Below are 19,745 nucleotides of genomic sequence, written 5' to 3'. Positions count from 1 at the left end.
AGGCGCTCGCCCGGGCGCCGCTTTGTTTTCGTTCCCGCCACCCGCCCGGTGCCGGACAGACGGACTCGCGCGCCCCGGAGTCCGAGAGGCGCTGAGGCTGCGGCGCCGTCGGGTCTGAGGGCCGGGCGGTCCCGGGAGGCGCCTGAGGGCCGCGGCCGTCGCCCAGCTGACGCAGCCCCTGAGGGGCGGCCGGGAACGCCGCTTCCGGCCCCGAGGCGACGCCGGGCTGAGGGACCCGCGCTGAGGGACCGGCCCGCAGCTCCGCCCGCCTCCCCGAGGGCGTCTCTCCCGGCCCCGCCTGGGCGCTCGGGGCGCGGGGCGCGTGCGGGCGGCGGTCGCCCGACTCGCGGCTCCTGGCGGGCGGGGCGGGGCGGGGCGGGGCGGGGGCGTGGCCGGGCGGTTCGCGCCAAAATCGCGTCGCTGGCCCCGCCCCCGCGGACGACGTCGCGCCCTCCTTTTTTTTCAAACCCCGAGCCGGGCGGGGATTGGTGGGCCGCGCCGTCACGTGGTTAACGGTCGCGGGAAGCCGCGGAGCCCCGACCTGCCGCCGGACCTGCGGACGCCCGGGCCCGGGCCACCGCGCCGCCGCGCCTCAGCCGCCCCGTCCGCGCCTCAGCCGCCCCGTCCGCGCCTCAGCCGCCCCGTCCGCGCCTCAGCCGCCCCGTCCGCGCCTCAGCCGCCCCGTCCGCGCCTCAGCCGCCCCGTCCGCGCCGCCCTCGCCCGCCGCCGCCCCGCCGCCGCGATGAGCTTCCTCAGCCGCCAGCAGCCGCCGCCGCCGCGCCGCCCCGGGCCGGCCTGCAGCCTGCGGCAGAAGCTCATCTTCTCGCCCTGCAGCGACTGCGAGGAGGAGGAGGAGGAGGCGGAGGAGGAGGCGGAGGGCAGCGGCCACAGCACCGGCGACGACTCGGCCTTCCAGGAGGCGGACTCGCCGCCGCCCGCGCGCAGCCCCCCCGCACCCCGGCCCGGCCGCCGCCGCCCGGCCGCCCGCAGCCCCCGCAGCCCCCGCAGCCCCCGCAGCCCGCGCAGCCCGCGCAGCCCCGACGACGACCCGCTGCTGCTGCTGCCCGCCGGCCGCGCCGAGGGCGACTCGTGGGAGGAGGAGGGTTTCGGCTCGTCGTCGCCCGCCGCGTCCCCCGCCGCCTGCTTCCCGGGCGGCTGCTCGTCGCCGCTGCGCTGCGGGGCCCGCGGGCCGGCCGAGGGGTCCTGCTCGCCGCCGCCCGACCGGCCGGGGACGCCGCCGCACAAGACCTTCCGCAAGCTGCGGCTCTTCGATACCCCGCACACGCCCAAGGTGAGCGCCCGCGCCCCGCGCCCGCACTCTGCACCCGCACTCTGCACCCGCACTGTAGGCCCTGCACCCGCACTCTGCACCCGCACTCTGCACCCCGCACTCTGCACCCCGCACTCTGCACCCGCACACTGCACCCGCACTCTGCACCCGCACTCTGCACCCCGCACTCTGCACCCGCACACTGCACCCCGCACTGTAGGCCCTGCACCCGCACTCTGCACCCGCACTCTGCACCCCGCATCGGCACCCCGCACTCTGCACCCCGCACTCTGCATCCCGCTCCCGCACTCTGCACCCTCACTGCACCCCGCACCCGCACTCTGCACCCCGCACTCTGCATCCCATGCCTCGCGTCCGCACTCTGCACCCCACACTGCATGCCCAGCACCCAACTCTCCACCCCGCACCCTGCACCCCGCACTCTGCACCCGCACTCTCCACCCCGCACCCTACGCCCTGCACCCTCACTCCGCATCCCGCACTCTGCACCCCGCACTCTATGCCCTGCGCCCGCACTCTCCACCCCGCACTCTGCATCCCGCACTCAGCACTCCGCGCCCCGTGCCCCGAACTCTGCGCCCTGAACCCGCACTCCGCGCCCACACTCTCACCCTGCAGACTCGCATTCTGTGCCCCGCACTCTGCACCCGCAGGCCCGCGCCCACACCCGCACCCAGCACCCCGTACCCACGCCCCGCACACGCCCAAGGTGATCGGCTGAGCCGCGCCCCGCACTGTGCACCCCGCAGGCCCGCACCCACGGCGCGCAGACCCGGGGCGCTGCCCGGAGTCCGTTACGGTTGTGTAACTGAAGGGCGGGCCGCCCACCCTGCCCGGGCTGCCCCCGCCGGGTCCCTGAGGAGCGCGGCCGCGCCAGGGCTGAGGTGGGCGGCATCGCGCTGCGCCTTGCGGCCTTTCCCTCAGCGTAGCTGCCGGACCGCCTCGGTCCGCCCGCTGGGACCGGCCCCTGACGCGCCACCCCAGCACTGGCCGCGCGATGGCTGCAGCTGCGTGTGCGGCTTGTAGGTGCTGAAGCGGCCTTCAGGGTGTTGTCCTCCTGGCCGGTGTTGTCCCCTCGGTCTGCGTTGTCCCCTTGGTCTGTGTTGTCCCCTTGGTCTGTGTTGACCCCTTGGTCTGTTGATCCCTTGGTCTGTGTTGTCCCCTTGGACTGTGTCGTCCCCTTGGTCTGTGTCGACACCTTGGACTGTGTTGTCCCCTTGGCTTGTGTTGTCCCCATGGTCTGTGTTGTCCCCTTGGTCTGTGTCGTCCCCTTGGACTGTGTCGACCCCTTGGTCTGTGTCGACCCCTTGGACTGTGTTGTCCCCTTGGTCTGTGTTGTCCCCTTGGTCTGTGTTGTCCCCTTGGACTTTGTTGTCCCCTTGGTCTGTGTTGTCCCCTTGGTCTGTGTCGACCCCTTGGTCTGTGTTGTCCCCTTGGTCTGTGTCGACCCCTTGGTCTGTGTCGTCCCCTTGGACTGTGTTGTCCCCTTGGTCTGTGTTGACCCCTTGGTCTGTGTTGACCCCTTGGTCTGTGTTGTCCCCTTAGTCTGTGTTGTCCCCTTGGTGTATTGTCCCCTTGGACTGTGTTGTCCCCTTGGTCTGTGTTGTCCCCTTGGTCTGTGTTGACCCCTTGGTCTGTTGATCCCTTGGTCTGTGTTGTCCCCTTGGCCTGTGTCATCCCCTTGGTCTGTGTTGACCCCTTGGTCTGTGTTGTCCCCTTAGTCTGTGTTGTCCCCTTGGACTGTGTTGTCCCCTTGGTCTGTGTTGTCCCCTTGGTCTGTGTTGACCCCTTGGTCTGTTGATCCCTTGGTCTGTGTTGTCCCCTTGGCCTGTGTCATCCCCTTGGACTGTGTTGTCCCCTTGGTCTGTGTTGTCCCCTTAGTCTGTGTTGTCCCCTTGGACTGTGTTGTCCCCTTGGTCTGTGTTGTCCCCTTGGACTGTGTCGACCCCTTGGACTGTGTTGTCCCCTCGGTCTGTGTTGTCCCCTTGGTCTGTGTCGACCCCTTGGACTGTGTTGTCCCCTCGGTCTGTGTTGTCCCCTTGGCCTGTGTCGACCCCTTGGCCTGCGTTGACTCCTGGTTTGTGTTGACCCCTTGGTCTGTGTTGACCCCTTGGTCTGTGTTGTCCCCTTGGTCTCTGTTGTCCCTTTGGTCTGTGTTGTCCCGTTGGCCAGTGTTGACCCCTCGGTGTGTTGTTCCCTTGGCCTGTGTTGACCCCTTGGCCTGTGTTAACTCCTTGGTTTGTGTTGACCCCTTGGTCTGTGTTGACCCCTTGGTCTGTGTTGTCCCCTTGGTCTGTGTTGTCCCCTTGGTCTGTGTTGTCTCCTTGGACAATGCTGTCCCATTGTTTTGTGTTATCCACTTGGCCTGTGTTGTCGACCCTCAGTCTGTGTTGTCCTCTCGGTCTGTGTTGACCCCTTGGTCTGTGTTGACCCCTCGGTCTGTGTTGACCCCTTGGATTGTGTTGACCCCTTGGCCTGTGTTGACCCCTCGGTGTGTTGTCCCCTTGGCCTGTGTCGACCCCTTGGCCTGTGTTGACTCCTTGGTCTGTGTTGACCCCTTGGACTGTGTTGACCCCTTGGCCTGTGTTGACCCCTTGGACTGTGTTGACCCCTTGGTCTGTGTCGACCCTTTGGTCTGTGTTGTTGCCTTGGACTGTGTTGACACCTTGGTCTGTGTTGTCCCCTTGGACTGTGCTGTCCCATTGGTTTGTGTTATCCACTTGGCCTTTGTTGTCCCCTTGGTCAGTGCTGACTCCTCAGTCTGTGTTGTCCCCCTGGTTTGTGCTGACCCCCTGGCCTGTGTTGACCCCTTGGCCAGGTCAGTGGCCTGTGTTGTCCCCATGGTTAGTGTTGACCCCTTGGACTGTGTTGTCCCTCAGACTGTGTTGTCCCCTTGATCTGTGTTGACCCCATGGTCTGTGTTGTTCCCCTGGTATGTGTTATTGCCTCGGTCTATGTTATCCCCTTAGTCTGTGTTGACCCCTGGTCTGTGTTGTTCCCTGGCCAGTGTTGTCCCCTTGAACTGTGTAATACCCTTGGTCTGTGTTGTCCCCTTGGTCAGTGTTGTCCCCCTGGTCTGTGTTGACCCCTGGTCTGTGTTGATCCTCTGGCCTGTGTTGTCCCCCTTGGCCTGTGTTGACCCCTTGGTCTGTGTAGTCCCCATGGCGTGTGTTGTCTCCTTGGCCTGTGTTGACCTCTTGTTCTGTGTTGTCTCCTTGGCCTGTGTTGTCCCCTTGGACTGTGTTGTTCCCCTGGCCTATGTTGTCCCTGTGGTGTGTGTGATCTCCATGATCTGTGCTGTCCCATTTGTTTGTGTTGTCCACTTGGCCTGTATTGTTCCCTTAGTCTGTGTTGTTCCCTAGGCCTGTGTTGTCCCCATGGTCTGTTTACTCCATTTGGCCTGTGTTGTCCCCTCGGTCTGTGTTGTCCCCTTGGACTGTGTTGTCCCCCTGGCCTGTGTTGTCCCCTCGGCCTATGTTGATCCCCTCATCTGTGTTGTCTCCTGGCCTGTGTTGTCGCCTTAGTCTGTGTTGTCCCCTCGGTCTGTGTTGTCCCCTTGGTTTGTGTTGACCCCTGGTTTGTGTTGACCCCATGGTCTGTGTTGAACCCTGGTCTGTGTTGTCCCCCTGGCCTGTGTTGTCCCCCTAGTCTGTGATGATCCCCTGGCCTGTGTTGTCCCACTTGTCTGTATGAGCCCCTGGTCTGTGCTGTCCCCTTGGTTTGTGTTGTCTACTGGGCCTGTGTTGTCCCCCTGGTCAGTGTTGTCCCCCTGGCCTGAATTGTCCCTCTGGCCTGTGTAGTCCCCTTGGCCTGTGTTGTCCCTTTGACCTGTGTTGTCCCCTCAGTCTGTGTTGTACCCCTGTTCTGTGTAGTCCTCTTGGTCTTTGTTGTCCCCTTGGTCAGTGTTGTCCCCTGGCCTGTGTTGTCCCCCTGGGCTCTGTTGATCCCTTGGTCTGTGTAGTCCCATTGGTCTGTGTTGTCCCACTGGCCTGGGTTGACCCTGTGGTCTGTCTTGTCCCCTGGCCTGTGTTGAACTCTTGTTCTGTGTTGTCCCCTTGGACTGTGTTGTCCCACTGGCCTTTGTTGTCACCTTGGCCTGTGTTATCCCTTGGTCTGTGCGTCCCCCAGGTCTGTGTTGTCCACCTGGCTTGAATTGTCCCCTTGGCTTGTGTTGTCCCCTGGCCTGTGTTGTCCACTTGGTCTGTGTTGTCCCCTTGGCCTGTGTTGTCTCCCTGGACTGTGTTGTCCGCCAGGCCCATGTTGACCCCTTGGTCTGTGTGTGTCCCTTGGTGTGTGTTCCCCCCTGAACTGTGTTGTTCCCTTACACTGTGTTGTCCCCTTGGTCTGTGGTGTCCCTTTGGTCTGTGTTGTCCTGTAGGCCTGTGTTGTCCCCTTGGTCTATAGTGTCCCCTTGGTCTGTGTTGTCCCTTTGGTCTGTGTTGTCCACTAGGCCTGTGTTGTCCCCCTGGCTTGTGTTGCCCCCCTGGCTTGTGTTGCCCCCCTGGCCTGTGTTGTTCCCTTACCCTGTGTTGATCCCTTGGCATGTGTTGTCCCCTTTGGTCTGTGTTGTCCCCTTGTCATGTGTTGTCCCCTTGGCCTGTGCTGTCCTTCTGGCCTGTGTTGTCCCCTTGGCTTGTGATGTCCCCCTGGCCTGTGTTGTCCCCTTGGCCTGTGTTATCGCCTTGGACGGTGTTGTTCCATTTGTCTGTGATGTCCCCCTGCTCTGTGTTGTCCCCTTGGCCTTTGTTGTCCCCTTGGCATGTGTTGTCCCCTTGGCCTGTGCTGTCCTTCTGGCCTGTCTTGTCCCCTTAGTCTGTGTTGTCCCCTTGACCTGTGTTGTCCTTTTGGCCAGTGCTGTCCTACTGGCCTGTGTTGTCCCCTTGGTCTGTGTTGTCCCCTTGACCTGTGTTGTCCTTTTGGCCTGTGATGTCCCCCTGGCCGGTGTTGTTCCCATGGCCTGTGTTGTCCCCCTTGGCCTGTGTTGTCCCCTACATCTGTGTTATCACCTTGGACTGTGTTGTTCCATTTGTCTGTGATGTCCCCCTGCTCTGTGTTGTCCCCTTGCCTTGTGTTGTCCCCTTGGCTTGTGTTATCACCTTGGCCTGTGTTTTCCCCTCGGTCTGTGTTTTCCCTTGGTCTATGTTGTCCCCCTGGCCTGTGTTGTTCCCCTGATCTGTGTTGTCCCCCTGGTTGTGTTCTCCCTCTGGTTGTTTTGTCCCCCTGGTATTGTTGTCCCTTTGGCCTGTGTTGTCCCCTTGGTTTGTGTTGTTGCTGTAGCCTGTGTTCCCTCTTTAGTACTAGAGGCCCCTCAGCTTGGCTTTTTCAGACCTGAAGCCTCGGCACACACTGCTTATTTTTCTTTCATCTCCACGTTGAGCTACATAATTCATTTAAGATCAGTTTGGGGGATTCAGGCAGTAGCGCAGCAGGTTAAGTGCACATGATGCACATGGCGCAAAGTGCAAGGACCAGCATAAGGAAACTGGTTGGAGCCCCTGGCTCCCCATCTGCCTGGGAGCCGCTTCACAAGTGGTGAAGATGTCTGTCTTTCTCTCCCCCTCTCTGTCTTCCTCTCCTCTCTCGATTTCTCTTCGTCCTATCCAACAATAACAGCAGTAACAACAACAATAATAACCTCAACAGTGATAAAACAAGGACAACAAAAGGGAAAAAATAGCCTTCAGTAGTAGTGGATTCATAGTGCAGGCACCGAGCCCCACTGATAACCCTGGAGGCAAAAATAAAACTTGAAAAAAAAAAAAAGAACTTACTTATTGGTCTATTACAGAATAGAGACAGAAGTTGAGAGGGGAGGAGGGAAAGGGACGAGAGACACCTGCAAACCTGCAGGCGGGGACCGGGGGCTGGAACCCGGGTCCTGTTCTCTGTGATGTGAGCACCACCGCCCGGCCTCTGGCTGAAGAACTTGATCCTGAAGAATTCCTTTTCTCTTTCAGAGTTTGCTCTCCAAAGCTCGAGGAATTGATTCTAGTTCTGTTAAACTCCGAGGCGGCTCTTTATTCATGGATACAGAAAGATCAGTAAAAAGGGAATTTGATGTACGACAGACTCCTCAAGTGAATATTAATCCTTTCACTCCAGATTCTGTGTTACTTCATTCCTCGGGACATTGTCGGAGAAGAAAGAGAACATATTGGGATGAGTAAGTTGTTACTGTACAGTTTGTTTTCTCCAGATGCAGTTTATTAGATGTGCCCATCAAAATTTAGTTTCAGTTGAGTGATGTAAGTTTAGACTGAATTCTTTTTCCAACTAGCATTTGATTATTTTTTTAAAATTATTTTTATTTAGTGGATAGAGACAGCCTGAAATCGAGATGGAGTGGGGGAGATAGTGAGGGAGAGAGACAAAGAGACACTTGCAACACTGCTTCACCACTTCCAAAGCTTTCCCCTTGCAGATGAGTTCCAGGGGCTTGAACCTGGGTCCTTGTGCACTGTAACACGTGCACTCAACCAGGTGTGCCACCACCCGCCCCCAACTAGCATTTCATTCTCAAGAGAGATGGATCAGAAGTTGTCAGCTATGGAAAAAGTGAAAAAAATCAGGAATATAAATAGCTTTCAGGAAATTTGCTGATGTTAAAAATTAGGAAGATAGAGAAAGTTGTTTTAGAAAGGTTTAATTTTAGTATGTACTGCTTTTGGCTTATGGAGGGTAATTGAGTCTCATCAGGGACACTACAGTTAGCTGAGCTTTGTCATAAAATTAAAAGTCTTCCATTCTTTTCTGATTTGTTAGAATTCCACTTCATTGTATACCTATCAGATAAAGTTTTGGGTCTTTGATGTATTTTTTCATAATATATTGCTGGAAAAGTATATAATATTTTTCAGTTCTTGTGGTGAGGACATGGAAGCCAGCGATTATGAGTTTGAAGATGAAACAAGACCTGCAAAAGTAAATACTTTTTAAATTATTTCTGAAATAATAAGAAAAAATTGAAATTTTTTATTTAACGAGTTATGGTATATATGTTATTAAATCAGCACTAACGGGCCGGGTGGGTGGTGGTTTACCCAGTTGAGCACACACATCACCGTGCACAAGAATCTAGGTGCGGGAGCCGGGCGGTAGCACAGCGGGTTGAGCGCAGGTGGCCCAAAGCGCAAGGACTGGCATAAGGATCCCAGTTTAAGCCCCCGGACAAGTTGTGAAGCAGGTCTGCAGGTGTCTGTCTTTCTCTCCCCCTCTCTGTCTTCCCCTCCTCTCTCCATTTCTCTCTGCCCTATCCAACAACGACGACAATAAAAGGAGGGCAACAAAAGGGAATAAATAAATATTAAAAAAAAAAAAAAGGAAAGAACTTAGGCTCAAGCCCCCTGCTTCCCCCCTACCTGGGGAAGCTTCTCAATAGGTGAAATGATTCTGTAGGTGTCTATTGTTTTCCATTGCTCTTTGCCCCTCCTCTCTCTGTTTCCATATGTATATATGTATATTTGAGAAAGAGCTACACAAACACCTTAAAAAAACGAAACACTAACAAGAATACATAGGGACCAAGAGGTAGCTAGCTCAGCTGATAGACCATGTGCAAAATGTGCGTTTACCATGTATGAGAACCTGGTTTGAACCACCTCGGGGGAGCACCATGCAAAAGGGGAGGCTTCATGAGTGGTTGAACACTACTTTGGTTTGCTTTTTTAAATTATTTTTAATTATCTTTATTTATTTGAGACAGCCAGAAATTGAGGGGGGGAGAGACAGAGACACCTGCAGCACTGCTTTACCACTTGGGAAGCTTGCCCCCTGCAGGTGGGGACTGGGGTGCTTGAACCAGGGTCCTTGCACATTGTAACGTGCATTCAACCAGGTGCCCACTACTGTGGTTTATCTCCTCTTTTTCTTCTCTGTCCTCATCCTATCTGGGAAAAAGGGAAAAAAATCAATGTAAGATAAATAATTTCAAGATTTCTCACATGTTGAAATCTTAAAAGTTCTGATTTCAATCCCTGGCAAAAAGAAAGAAAAAAAAAAAAGAAAAAAAGAGCACACATAGCGCCATCACTGTGGAGACAGATTCTTTTCACGCTTTTATTTTTTTTATTACCAGAGCACTGCTCAGCTCAGGCTGATGGTGCAGGGGCTTGAACCTGGGACTTTGAAGCCTCAGGCATGAGAGTCTGTTTGCATAACCATTATGCTATCTACCCTCCGCCCCTTTTCATACTTTTGTATTATATATATGGATACACTTTTCATTACAGAGAATTACAATTACTGAAAGCAATATGAAGTCACGGTATACTACAGAATTTCATGAACTAGAGAAAATTGGCTCTGGAGAATTTGGTTCTGTATTCAAGTGTGTAAAGAGGCTAGATGGATGCATTTATGCCATCAAGCGGTCAAAGAAACCATTGGCTGGCTCTGTTGATGAGTATGTATTAAAAACTTCATCTTTTGCACTCTTGTTTTTAGTTGTCACAGACATTAAGGGTTTAGTAGATCAAACCCTGAATTCTGTAGCTTTTGAAAATATGTTATAATTTTATCACATCCTTTTCATTTTGTACTATTTTTATTGCTATGCAGCTATTTACTGGACCTGGTAAAATAATATGAATAATCTAATTTTGAAATCTACAATAAATTTCTTATTTCTGGTGTTCACAAATCCCATAGTGAAATAGAGTTTCATCTGTTATGAATCTGAGCTTGCAAATTCTCATATGTTTATTTGATGTTCTTTAGGGGAGACAGTTTTAATCCACCTCTCTGTTAAGCATATTGTTCTTCATAATGATGATAACACAACTCAAGTTTCAGATACATTGATTTTTGTCCAGGCTTGAATAAGTGACTTACTGTCAATCTCCAATTTCTAGGCAGAATGCTTTGAGAGAAGTCTATGCTCATGCAGTGCTTGGACAGCATTCTCATGTAGTGCGATATTTCTCTGCGTGGGCAGAAGATGATCATATGCTTATACAGAATGAATATTGTAATGGTGAGTAATACAATGACTCCTTTTAAATTTTGTGAGCTCGTGAAAATGGACGTGCAACCCAGGAGGTAGTGTAGTGGATAAAGCATTGGACTCTCCGTCTTGAGGTCCCAAGTTTGATCGTAACAGCCACTTAATATTTGTTAGAGAGTGGGGGTCGGGCAGTAGCGCAACGGGTTAAGCGCAAGGACCTGTATAAGGATCCCGGTTTCAGTCCCCGGCTCCCCAACTCGGAAGTTGCTTCACAGGCAGTGAAGCAGGTCTGCAGGTGTCTATCTTTCTCTCTGTCTTCCCCTCCTCTCTCCATTTCTCTCTGTCCTATCCAACAACTACGAAGATATCAATGACAACAACAACAACAATAAAAAACAACAAGGGCAACAAAAGAGAAAATAAATATTAAAAAAAATTTTGGGGTGGTCTTGGACGTGGTGCAGTGGATAAAGCATTGGACTCTCAAGCTCGAGGTTCTGAGTTCAATCCTAGGCAGCACATGTACCAGAGTGATGTCTGGTTCTTTCTCTCTCTCTGTCTCTCTGTCTCTCTCTCTCTTTCCCTCCCTATCCTTCTCAATTGATACATAAATAAAATATTAAAAAAAAATTGGGGGGCAGTAGTGCACCGGGTTAAGCGCACGTGGTGCAAAGCGAGGGACCCGTGTGAGGATACGGGTTCAAGCCCCTGGTTCCTTCCCCACCTGCAGGGGAGTCACTTCACAAGCGGTGAAGCAGGTCTGCAGGTGTCTCTCTCCCCCTCTGTCTTTCCCTCCTCTCTCCATTTCTCTCTGTCCTATACAACAACAATGACATCAATAATAACAGCAAGGGCAACAAAAAGGGAAAAAATAGCCTCCAGGAGCAGTGGATTTGTGGTGCAGGCACCGAGCTCCAGCAATAAATCAGAGGTAAAGGGGAAAAAAAAACCTTTTTTTTTTTTGCTAGGAAGCATCTCCTTTTTAGTTTCTTCCTCCTGGTTCACCTTGTTCTCTTAACAGTATTTCTTTAATTGTTCAGGGGTTGGGAGTTGGGTGGTAGCGCAGCGGGATAAGCGCATGTGGTGCAAAGCGCAAGGACCGGCGTAAGGATCCCGGTTTGAGCCCCCGGCTCCCCACCTGCAGGGGAGTCGCTTCACAAGCGGTGAAGCAGGTCTGCAGGTGTCTGTCTTTCTCTCTCCCTCTCTGTCTTCCTCTCTTCTCTCCATTTCTCTCTGTCCTATCCAACAACGAACAACATCAATAATAATTACTATAACGGTAAAACAACAAGGGCAACAAAAGGGATAAATATAATAAAATAAAATTTAAAAAATTGTTCAGGGGTCACATATTTGTAACAGTGCCAAGTATGTGTTTGTGTAATTAAAAAAATAGTTTATTTTGAATAGAGACAAATGGAGAGGGGAGGGGGAAATATGTATTTAGAGAGATATTCCTGCAGAGCGACTTCACTGCTCATGAAGCTTTCCCTGCAAAGGAGGGGACCAAAGGCTTGAACCCGGATCCTTGTGCACTGTAATGTGTGCTCTACCAGGTGTGCCATTGCCCAGCCCTTCTGGCTGTGTGATTTAGGGTGATTTTGAGAACGCTCAAGAATATAAATCTTGGGGCCAGGCAGTGCCGCACCTGTTTATGCGCTCACATTACAGTGTGCGAGGACCCAGGTTCAAGGCCCTGGTCCCCGCCTGCTGGAGGAAAGCTTCACCAGTGGTGAAGCAAGGCTGCAGGTGTCTCTTGTCTCTCTCCTCTATCTCCCTCTCCACTTCTCAATTTCTCTCTGTCTCTATGCTATAATAAATACAGATAAAAAATTTTTAAAAAAGAAAAAGAATATAGATCTTGGGGGCCGCCCGGTGTTAGCACACCGAGTTAAGCGCATATAATGCGAAGTGCAGGGGCAGGTGTAAGGATCCTGGTTCCTGCCCCCGGCTCCCCGCCTGCAGGGGGTTTGCTTCACAAGCGGTGAAGCAGGTCTGCAGGTGTCTTACTTTCGCTCTCCCTCTCTCTCTTCCCCTCCTTTCTCGATTTCTCTCTATCCCATCTAACAACAACGGCAGCAACAGCAATGGAAAAAAAGCTGGCCTCCAGGAGCAGTGGATTCCTAGTGCAGGCACCTAGCCCCAATGATAACCCTGGAGGGACAAAAGTGAGCAGGCCTTGGAGAAACAGGGTGGTCACTTTATTCCTGTGGCTGCTTGTTCGGCATGGATGAAGTAAGATTGTCTTGATAATCTTTGTGCTCTTCCTTTTCTTACTTTTTGTTTTCCTTTCCACACTCCATCTCTCCACATAAAGCTCAGAATGCCCTAGTGATATGCTTGATCTTCAGATTTCTCTCCTTCCTTCGAAGGAATATGAATTCTGAAATTAGTCATTTACACTTGCTGATTAACTAACCCTTAACTGACTCTGTTATCGCAGTTATTTTTTAAGCCTTTTGTTTTGGTGTTAGGTTGAAATTCCCACCCTCTAGAAGTATAGAAAAACGAAAAGAAAGAGAAACCTGAAATATGAAGTGAAATGATAGAATTATCAGATTAGTACTTTCTTATCTTTACCTCTACCTGTAATGAGATAGAAGGAACTAACTGCTCCAGCAATAGTTGCCAAACCCATTAGAAATCAAGCTTGTCTCTTTGTCTTTTTATTTTAAATTTAAATACATATTTTGATGGGGGAGAAAGAAAATAAAGTAACCACTCTGGGTATTGAACCTGGGCCCTCAGGCATACAAGTTACTGAGCCACCTTCCTGGCTGCACTGCTTGATCTCAGAGAGACAGACTCACCTGGTAGGGTGCACACTTTACCATGAACAAGGCCTCGGGTCAAACCTCCAGCTACCATGTGGGGAGCATCATTGGAAGGGGAAGCTTCATGAGCAGTGCAATAGTGTTTGGTGTCTCTCCTCTTTCACTTCGGGGTTGGGGGATGTACCTGTAGTGAAGCACTGTGATGGAAAGAAAAAACTTTAGCACTTCAAGCACACTGTCACAGAGTGCACTCTTGCTTCTTTTATATAGAGACAGTCAAACCTTGGCGTTTATGGTGTGGACTATCCACTTTAAGCTTATTTATTTATTTACTTATTTATGAGAAAGACAGGAGGAGAGAGAAAGAACCAGATATCACTCTGATACATGTGCTGCCGGGGTTTGAACCTGGGACCTCATGCTTGAGAATTTGATGCTTTACCATTGTGCCACCTCCCGGACCACCCCACTTTAAGCTCTTTCACAAAATTCTAGACAGAAATGACTCAGCTGTAGAAACTTTTAATTAGTCCAGTGCTTTATTCACTGCACCACATCCCTGGAACACTAGAATAAGTTTTTAAAAAATATTTATTCCTTTTTGATGCTTTTGTTGTTTTATTGTTGTAGTTCTTATTGTTGTCGTCATTGTTGGATAGAACACAGAGAAATGGAGACAAGAGGGGAAGACAGAGAAAGAGAGAGAGAGAGACAGACACCTGCTTCACCGCTTGTGAAGTGACTCCTTGGCAGATGGGGAGCTGGGGGCTTGAACTGGGATCCTTAAGCCGGTCTTTGCACTTCGTGCCACCTGCACTTAACCCACTGCACTATTGCCCGACTCCCTAGAATAATTTTTTTTTTTTTAAAGAACTTATTTATTTGTTCATGAGGAAGATAGGCAGAGAGAGAAAAGAACCAGACATCACTCAGGTACATGTGCTGCCAGGGATTGAACTTGGGACTTCATGGTTGAGAATCCAGTGCTTTATCTACTGCACCACCTCCTAGACCACTAGAATAATTTTTTTAATGTATAGTAATTTTTTAATGTATATACAGCACATGTACTAGAGTGATGTCTGGTTCTTCTCTCTCTCCCTATTTTCTTCATTAATAAATAAAATATTTAAAAAAATAAAAATTTACTGTGGTCCGGGAGGTGGCGCAGTGGATAAAGCATTGGACTCTCAAGTATGAGGTCCTGAGTTCAGTCCCCAGTAGCACATGTGCCAGAGTGCTGCTTGGCTCTTTCTCTCCTCCTATATTTCTCATTAATAAATAAATAAAATCTTTTTTTTAAGAAAAGTTTAAATAAATAAAAATTTACACTATATTTTATAAAGTAACACTATACACATAACATTGTATGTACTCTTTGACCCATTATTTTGTTTTTAAAAGACACAGTAAATTGTATAATTATTTACTTGACCATAGCACATATCAGTAAAGACATGGGAACTCTTAAAAAAATACCCATCACAGAGAAAGGTTGGGATGGGGTAAAAAACACAAAAAGCATTCAAAAGCAGCTAGGAAGTGTTGCAGTGGCAGAGAGCCCTGGACTTACAAGCACGAAGTCCTGAGTTAAAAGATTTTAAAAGTTGGGTGGGGCGGTAGCGCAGCAGGTTAAGCGCACGTGGCTCGAAGTGCAAGGACCCACGGTAAGGATCCCAGTTTGAGCCCCCGGCTTCCCACCTGCAGGGGAGTCACTTCACAGGCGGTGAAGCAGGTCTGCAGGTGTCTGTCTTTCTCTCCCCCTCTGTCTTCCTCTCCTCTCTCCATTTCTCTCTGTTCTATTCAACAACGAACAACATCAATAATAACAATAATAACCACAACAAGGCTACAACAACAAGGGCAAAAAAGGGGGGGAATGGCCTCCAGGAAAAGTGGATTCATGGTGTAGGCACTGAACCCAGGCAGTAACCCTGGAGGCAAAAAAAAAAACAAAAGATTTAAAAAATTGTGGTCTAGGAGGTGGTACAGTGGCACATGTATCAAAGTGATGTCTGGTTCTCTCTCTCCTGTCTTTCTTATGAATAAATAAACTCTTAAACATTTTTAGGTTCATTATTAGGAGATTGGCTAATGAGTTACCATTTAAATAAGCTGAAGTTCTCTAAGAAACTGCTAACATTGGTTTACTCTGGGAAGGAGGATCCGTTTGTTGCTGTTTTTTTCTTTAGTTTTGTAGTCAGTTTGAAGGGAATAGGTCTTATAAAAACTTTCCCTTCAGGTATGAGAGTCTCTTTGCATAACCATTATGCTATTTACTTTAGCCTATAAAACACTTTCTTTGATTCTGGTTATTCAGTAAGGATAGGGGAAACTATTTCAGAAGGAAGAAGCCACCAGTGGGGCCGGGTAGTGGCACGTGGTAAAGCACACACATTACAGTGTCTGAGAACCAGGAGTCAGGCTCTGGTCTCCACCTGCAAGGAGACGCTTCACAAGTGGTGGAACAGTGTTGCGGGTGTCTCTCTCTCTCTCTCTGTCTCTCTCTCTCTCTGTCTGTCTCTCCCTCCCTAATCCTCCTTTTCCCTCTCAGATTCTGTCTATACAAAATAAACAAAAAATGTTAAAAAGGGGAGAGAGTGTGGAAGGGGGTGACAGCATAATGGTTATACAAAAGATTTCATGCCTGAGACCCAAGAGGTCCCAGATTCAATTCCCTGTACCACCATAAGCTAGAGCTGAGCATTGTTCTGGTGGAATAAAATTATTTACTAATTAATTTCTGTATTTGTTAGGTGGAAGTTTAGCTGATGCCATAAGTGAAAACTACAGGAGCATGAGTTACTTTTCAGAAGTAGAGTTGAAGGATCTCCTTTTGCAAGTTGGCCGGGGTCTGAGGTATATTCACTCAATGTCTTTGGTCCACATGGATATAAAGCCTAGTAAGTATTATAGATCCTCTGTGTTCTTTGGGATGATAGATTATTAAAACAATATAAAAGTAGATGTCTTACCATTTTTTGTTAGTTTTGAATGACTTTTGACCCACTTAATAATATTATTTTATGACTTCCACTCACCCGTTTTCTTGTCTCCCCAAAAAAGAAAAACCAAAATGATTCACTTAAAAAAATTTTTTTTTAATTTATTTTAAAAAGAAGATATTAACAAAACCATAGGATAAGAGGGGTACAACTCCACACAATTCCCACCACCAGAACTCTGTATCCCATCCCCTCCCCTCCCCTGATAGCTTTCCTATTCTCTATCCCTCTGGGAGTATGGACCCAGGGTCACTGTGGGGAGCAGAAGGTGGAAGGTCTGGCTTCTGTAATTGCTTCCCTGCTGAACATGGGCGTTGACAGGTGGATCCATACTCCCGGCCTGTCTCTCTCTTTCCCTAGTGGGGCAGGGCTCTGGGGAAGCGGAGCTCCAGGACATATTGGTGGGGTCGTCTGTCCAGGGAAGTCTGGTCGGCATAATGCTAGCATCTGGAACCTGGTGGCTGAAAAGAGAGCACACAAAGCCAAACAAATTGTTGACCCACCATGGACCTAGAGGCTGGAATAGTGTAAATGAAGATTTGGGGGGTCCTCCATAGCTAGTAGGCATATTTTACTTATATTTCAAAGGGCCTGTGGCTATAGTAGTGTTTTTTTTTTTTTTTTTTTTCCCTCTCTGAAATCTGATATGCAAGTGGATGCAAGTTATTGTCTGGGGAGGTGATGTCATGGCTGAAAAAGGGACAGAAAGCTGGATGAGGGAAGAGAGTAGCTCCCTAATATGGGAAAGGGGTATAAATCTTATTGACTGTAAATCCCATTGATTTGATGTGATCTGGGGCCCATATTCATCTTAGGAGCCTATGTGACCTCTGCATCCCTGTAGGTCTGAGCTCATATTCTGTGGTCATGAGTAGGAACATTCCAAGCTGCCCCAATATCAGGACCCATCTTCCTCAGGTGTAGCATAGAGTATGTTGTCCAGCCTCCCTTCAGAGGATGGAACACTCTCTACTGTTGTTGATCCAAGTTGAGGGCAAGGTGCTATGGGGGCCATAAAGGGGTCTTTTTTTGTTGTTCCTGATAGAGATGACCGGTAACAATGGAGAGAGAGATTTATTTGAGGTCTAGGCCCATCATGTCTGTTTGGGAATCCCAGGACTCCCTGACTAGGGCCCCAGCCAACGGGGTGGCAATGATTCACTTCTATTGAAAGCTGAGGAAAATTGTTGCATCTTCCCTGTATATGACAAAAAATGTGTTTTATGGGAACCACTTAGTGTCACAGTGAAACACTGAAGATGCTACTGTCATATCCAGAAAATAAAGTATCACAGGAATTATTAACACAAACTGAAAAAGGATACAAGGGGAACATAAGTAAAACTTGAGCTGTGTTTGGTGTTTTGCACTGAAGCAAAGGATTCTCAGGAAGGAGGGTTTGGCAGGGAAATTTGGGGTCCTGGTGTATGAATTAGGGTAAGAGTGGTTTTTATTTATTTGTTTATTTTTTCCAGAGCACTACTTAGCTCTGGCTTATGGCGGTGTGGGGGATTCAACCTGGGACTTGGGAAGTCTCAGGCAGGAAAGTTTCTTTGCATTAACCATTATGCTCTACACCCCACCCATAAGAGTGGTTTTTTTATTGGATAAGACAGAGAGAAATTCAGGATGGGGGGAGGTAGAGAGGGACAGAGAAAGAGAGACACCTGCAGACCTACTTCACTGCTTCTGAAGCATTTCTCCTGTGGGTGGGGAGCAGGGGCTTAAAGCTGGGTCAGTGAGCATGGTCAGGTGTGCATAACCAGGTGCCCCAGTGCCCAGTCCCCTTCAGTAAATCTTTATCTTCTAAACAGAGCATATAACAATTATCCTAATTGACCGAAGTTTAAACTAGTATTCATTTCAGAATCTTGCACTATATCTGTTTCTCATTAATTAATTCATTTGTTTATTTAATTGCCACTAGAGTTATCCCTTGAGCTCTGCTGGCATTATGAATCTACCACTCCCAGTGGCAGCCAGTTTTTCTTTTTCTTTTTCTATTTTATTTGATAGGTTTGAGACAGAGAAAGATAGACATCTGTAGACCTGCTTCACCACTCATCCCTCCCTGAAGGTGGGGAGTCAGTGCTGGACGCAGGTTCTTGGACATGACAGGCAGTGTGTGTGCTCACCTGGGTGCACCACCACCCAGGTGGGGAGTCAGGGCTGGACGCAGGTTCTTGGACGTGACAGGCAGTGTGTGTGCTCACCTGGGTGCACCACCACCCAGCCCCCCATTCTCCTTTTCTTACTTTTCTCCCCACTTACAAAAAAAAGTACCTAATCTGAGAGATAGTGTAATGGTTATGTAAAAAGACTGGCATGCTTAGGCTCCGGGACCCCATATTCATTATTCTTTTCTCTCCTTTACTTGTAAATTGAAATTAATCACTAAAACATTGATAGATTCAAACTATGCATTTTAGACTAGGTGTTTTTAAGTTGGATTTAATCTTTTTTAAAATATATGGAAATGGGAGTCGGCGATAGCGCAAAGGGTTAAGCGCATGTGACGCAAAGCACAAGGACTGGTGTATGGAACCCGGTTCGAGCCCCTGGCTCCTCACCTGCAGGGGCGTTGCTTCACAGGTGATTGAAGCAGGTCTGCAGGTATCTGTCTTTCCCTCTCTCTGTCTTCCCCTCCTCCATTTCTTTCTGTCCTATCCAACAAATGACAGCATCAGTAACAGCAACAATAACTACAACAACAATGAAAAACAAGGGCAACAAAAGGAAAAATAAATAAATATAAAAAAATTAAAAAGATATGGAAACATGATTCCTATGAATATAAATCATTCTACCCACTTATTTTAATTATGTGTTGTTAATTTATTTGTTTATTAATGACAGTAAATTTTTGTTTTCATATAGAAAAACATCTTTTTTTTTTTAAGATTTTATTTATTCATGAGAAAGATAGGAGGAGAGAAAGAACCAGATATCATTCTGGTACATGTGCTGCTGGGGATTTAACTCAGGACCTCATGTTTGAAAGCCCAATGCTTTATCCACTTCACCACCTCCCAGACCACTAGGAAGGACATCTTTAGACTAATGTGAATTGTAAGGTTTTCTAATACTCCTACCTTAATTTGCACACAAAAAAGCTTACAATATTAAGGTGAGGGGCTGGCTTGTGGCAACCTGACTAAGTGTACATATTACTATGAACAAGGACCTGGGTTCTAGCCCCACTCCCTGCCTGTGGGGGAATAACTTCAGTGGCAATTAAAAAAAAAAAATTAAGGGGCCAGGCAGTAGTGCAGTGGGTTAAGCACACATGGTGTGAAGTGCAAGGACCATCGTAAGGATCCAGGTTTGAGCCCCTGGCTCCCTGCCTACTGGGGAGTTGCTTCATCAGTGGTGAAGCAGGTCTGTAGGGTTAGGTTTTAAGCAGGTCTGCAGGTATCTGCCTTTCTCTTACCCCTCTGTCTTCCCCTCCTCTCTATTTCTCTTGTCCTATCCAACAACAGCGACAGCAATAACAACTATAAATGACATGGGCAACAAAAGGGAAAAAATACCTTCTAGGATCAGTGGATTTGTAGTGCAAGCACTAAGACCCACCAATAACCTTGAAGGCAAAAAAAAAAAAGTGTGGGACTGAGGTGGTAGTGCAGTGGGTTACGTGCACATGACGCAAAGCCCAAGGACCGGCGCAGCGGGTTAAGCGCAGGTGGCGCAAAGCACGAGGGCCCGCGTAAGGATCCCGGTTCGAGTCCCTGGCT

At 49.4% G+C, this 19,745-nt stretch overlaps 1 protein-coding gene across 5 annotated transcripts in view; it reads left to right on the top strand.

Annotated features, from left to right (window-relative positions):
* The first annotated feature begins 359 nt into the window (after nt 1-359).
* The window catches only part of WEE1 (WEE1 G2 checkpoint kinase), a 42,591-nt gene continuing 23,205 nt past the window's right edge, over nt 360-19,745 (top strand). For 2 of the 5 annotated variants that reach the window (XM_060177203.1, XM_060177202.1), the window contains exons 1-7: nt 361-603; nt 697-1,291; nt 7,249-7,454; nt 8,149-8,212; nt 9,520-9,692; nt 10,141-10,262; nt 15,763-15,909. In XM_060177203.1, the coding sequence (XP_060033186.1) occupies nt 743-1,291; nt 7,249-7,454; nt 8,149-8,212; nt 9,520-9,692; nt 10,141-10,262; nt 15,763-15,909 (1,261 nt within the window). In that variant the 5' untranslated portion in view covers nt 361-603; nt 697-742. Of the gene's footprint in view, nt 604-696; nt 1,292-7,248; nt 7,455-8,148; nt 8,213-9,519; nt 9,693-10,140; nt 10,263-15,762; nt 15,910-19,745 lie in introns of all 5 variants that reach the window. The other 3 variants (XM_060177204.1, XM_060177206.1, XM_060177207.1) reach the window with 3 other exon arrangements.

Source organism: Erinaceus europaeus, chromosome 17 (assembly GCF_950295315.1).
Source record: "Erinaceus europaeus chromosome 17, mEriEur2.1, whole genome shotgun sequence".
In the NCBI taxonomy this organism is placed as follows: Eukaryota; Metazoa; Chordata; class Mammalia; order Eulipotyphla; family Erinaceidae; genus Erinaceus; species Erinaceus europaeus.
This window is presented reverse-complemented; position numbering and strand designations above follow the sequence as displayed.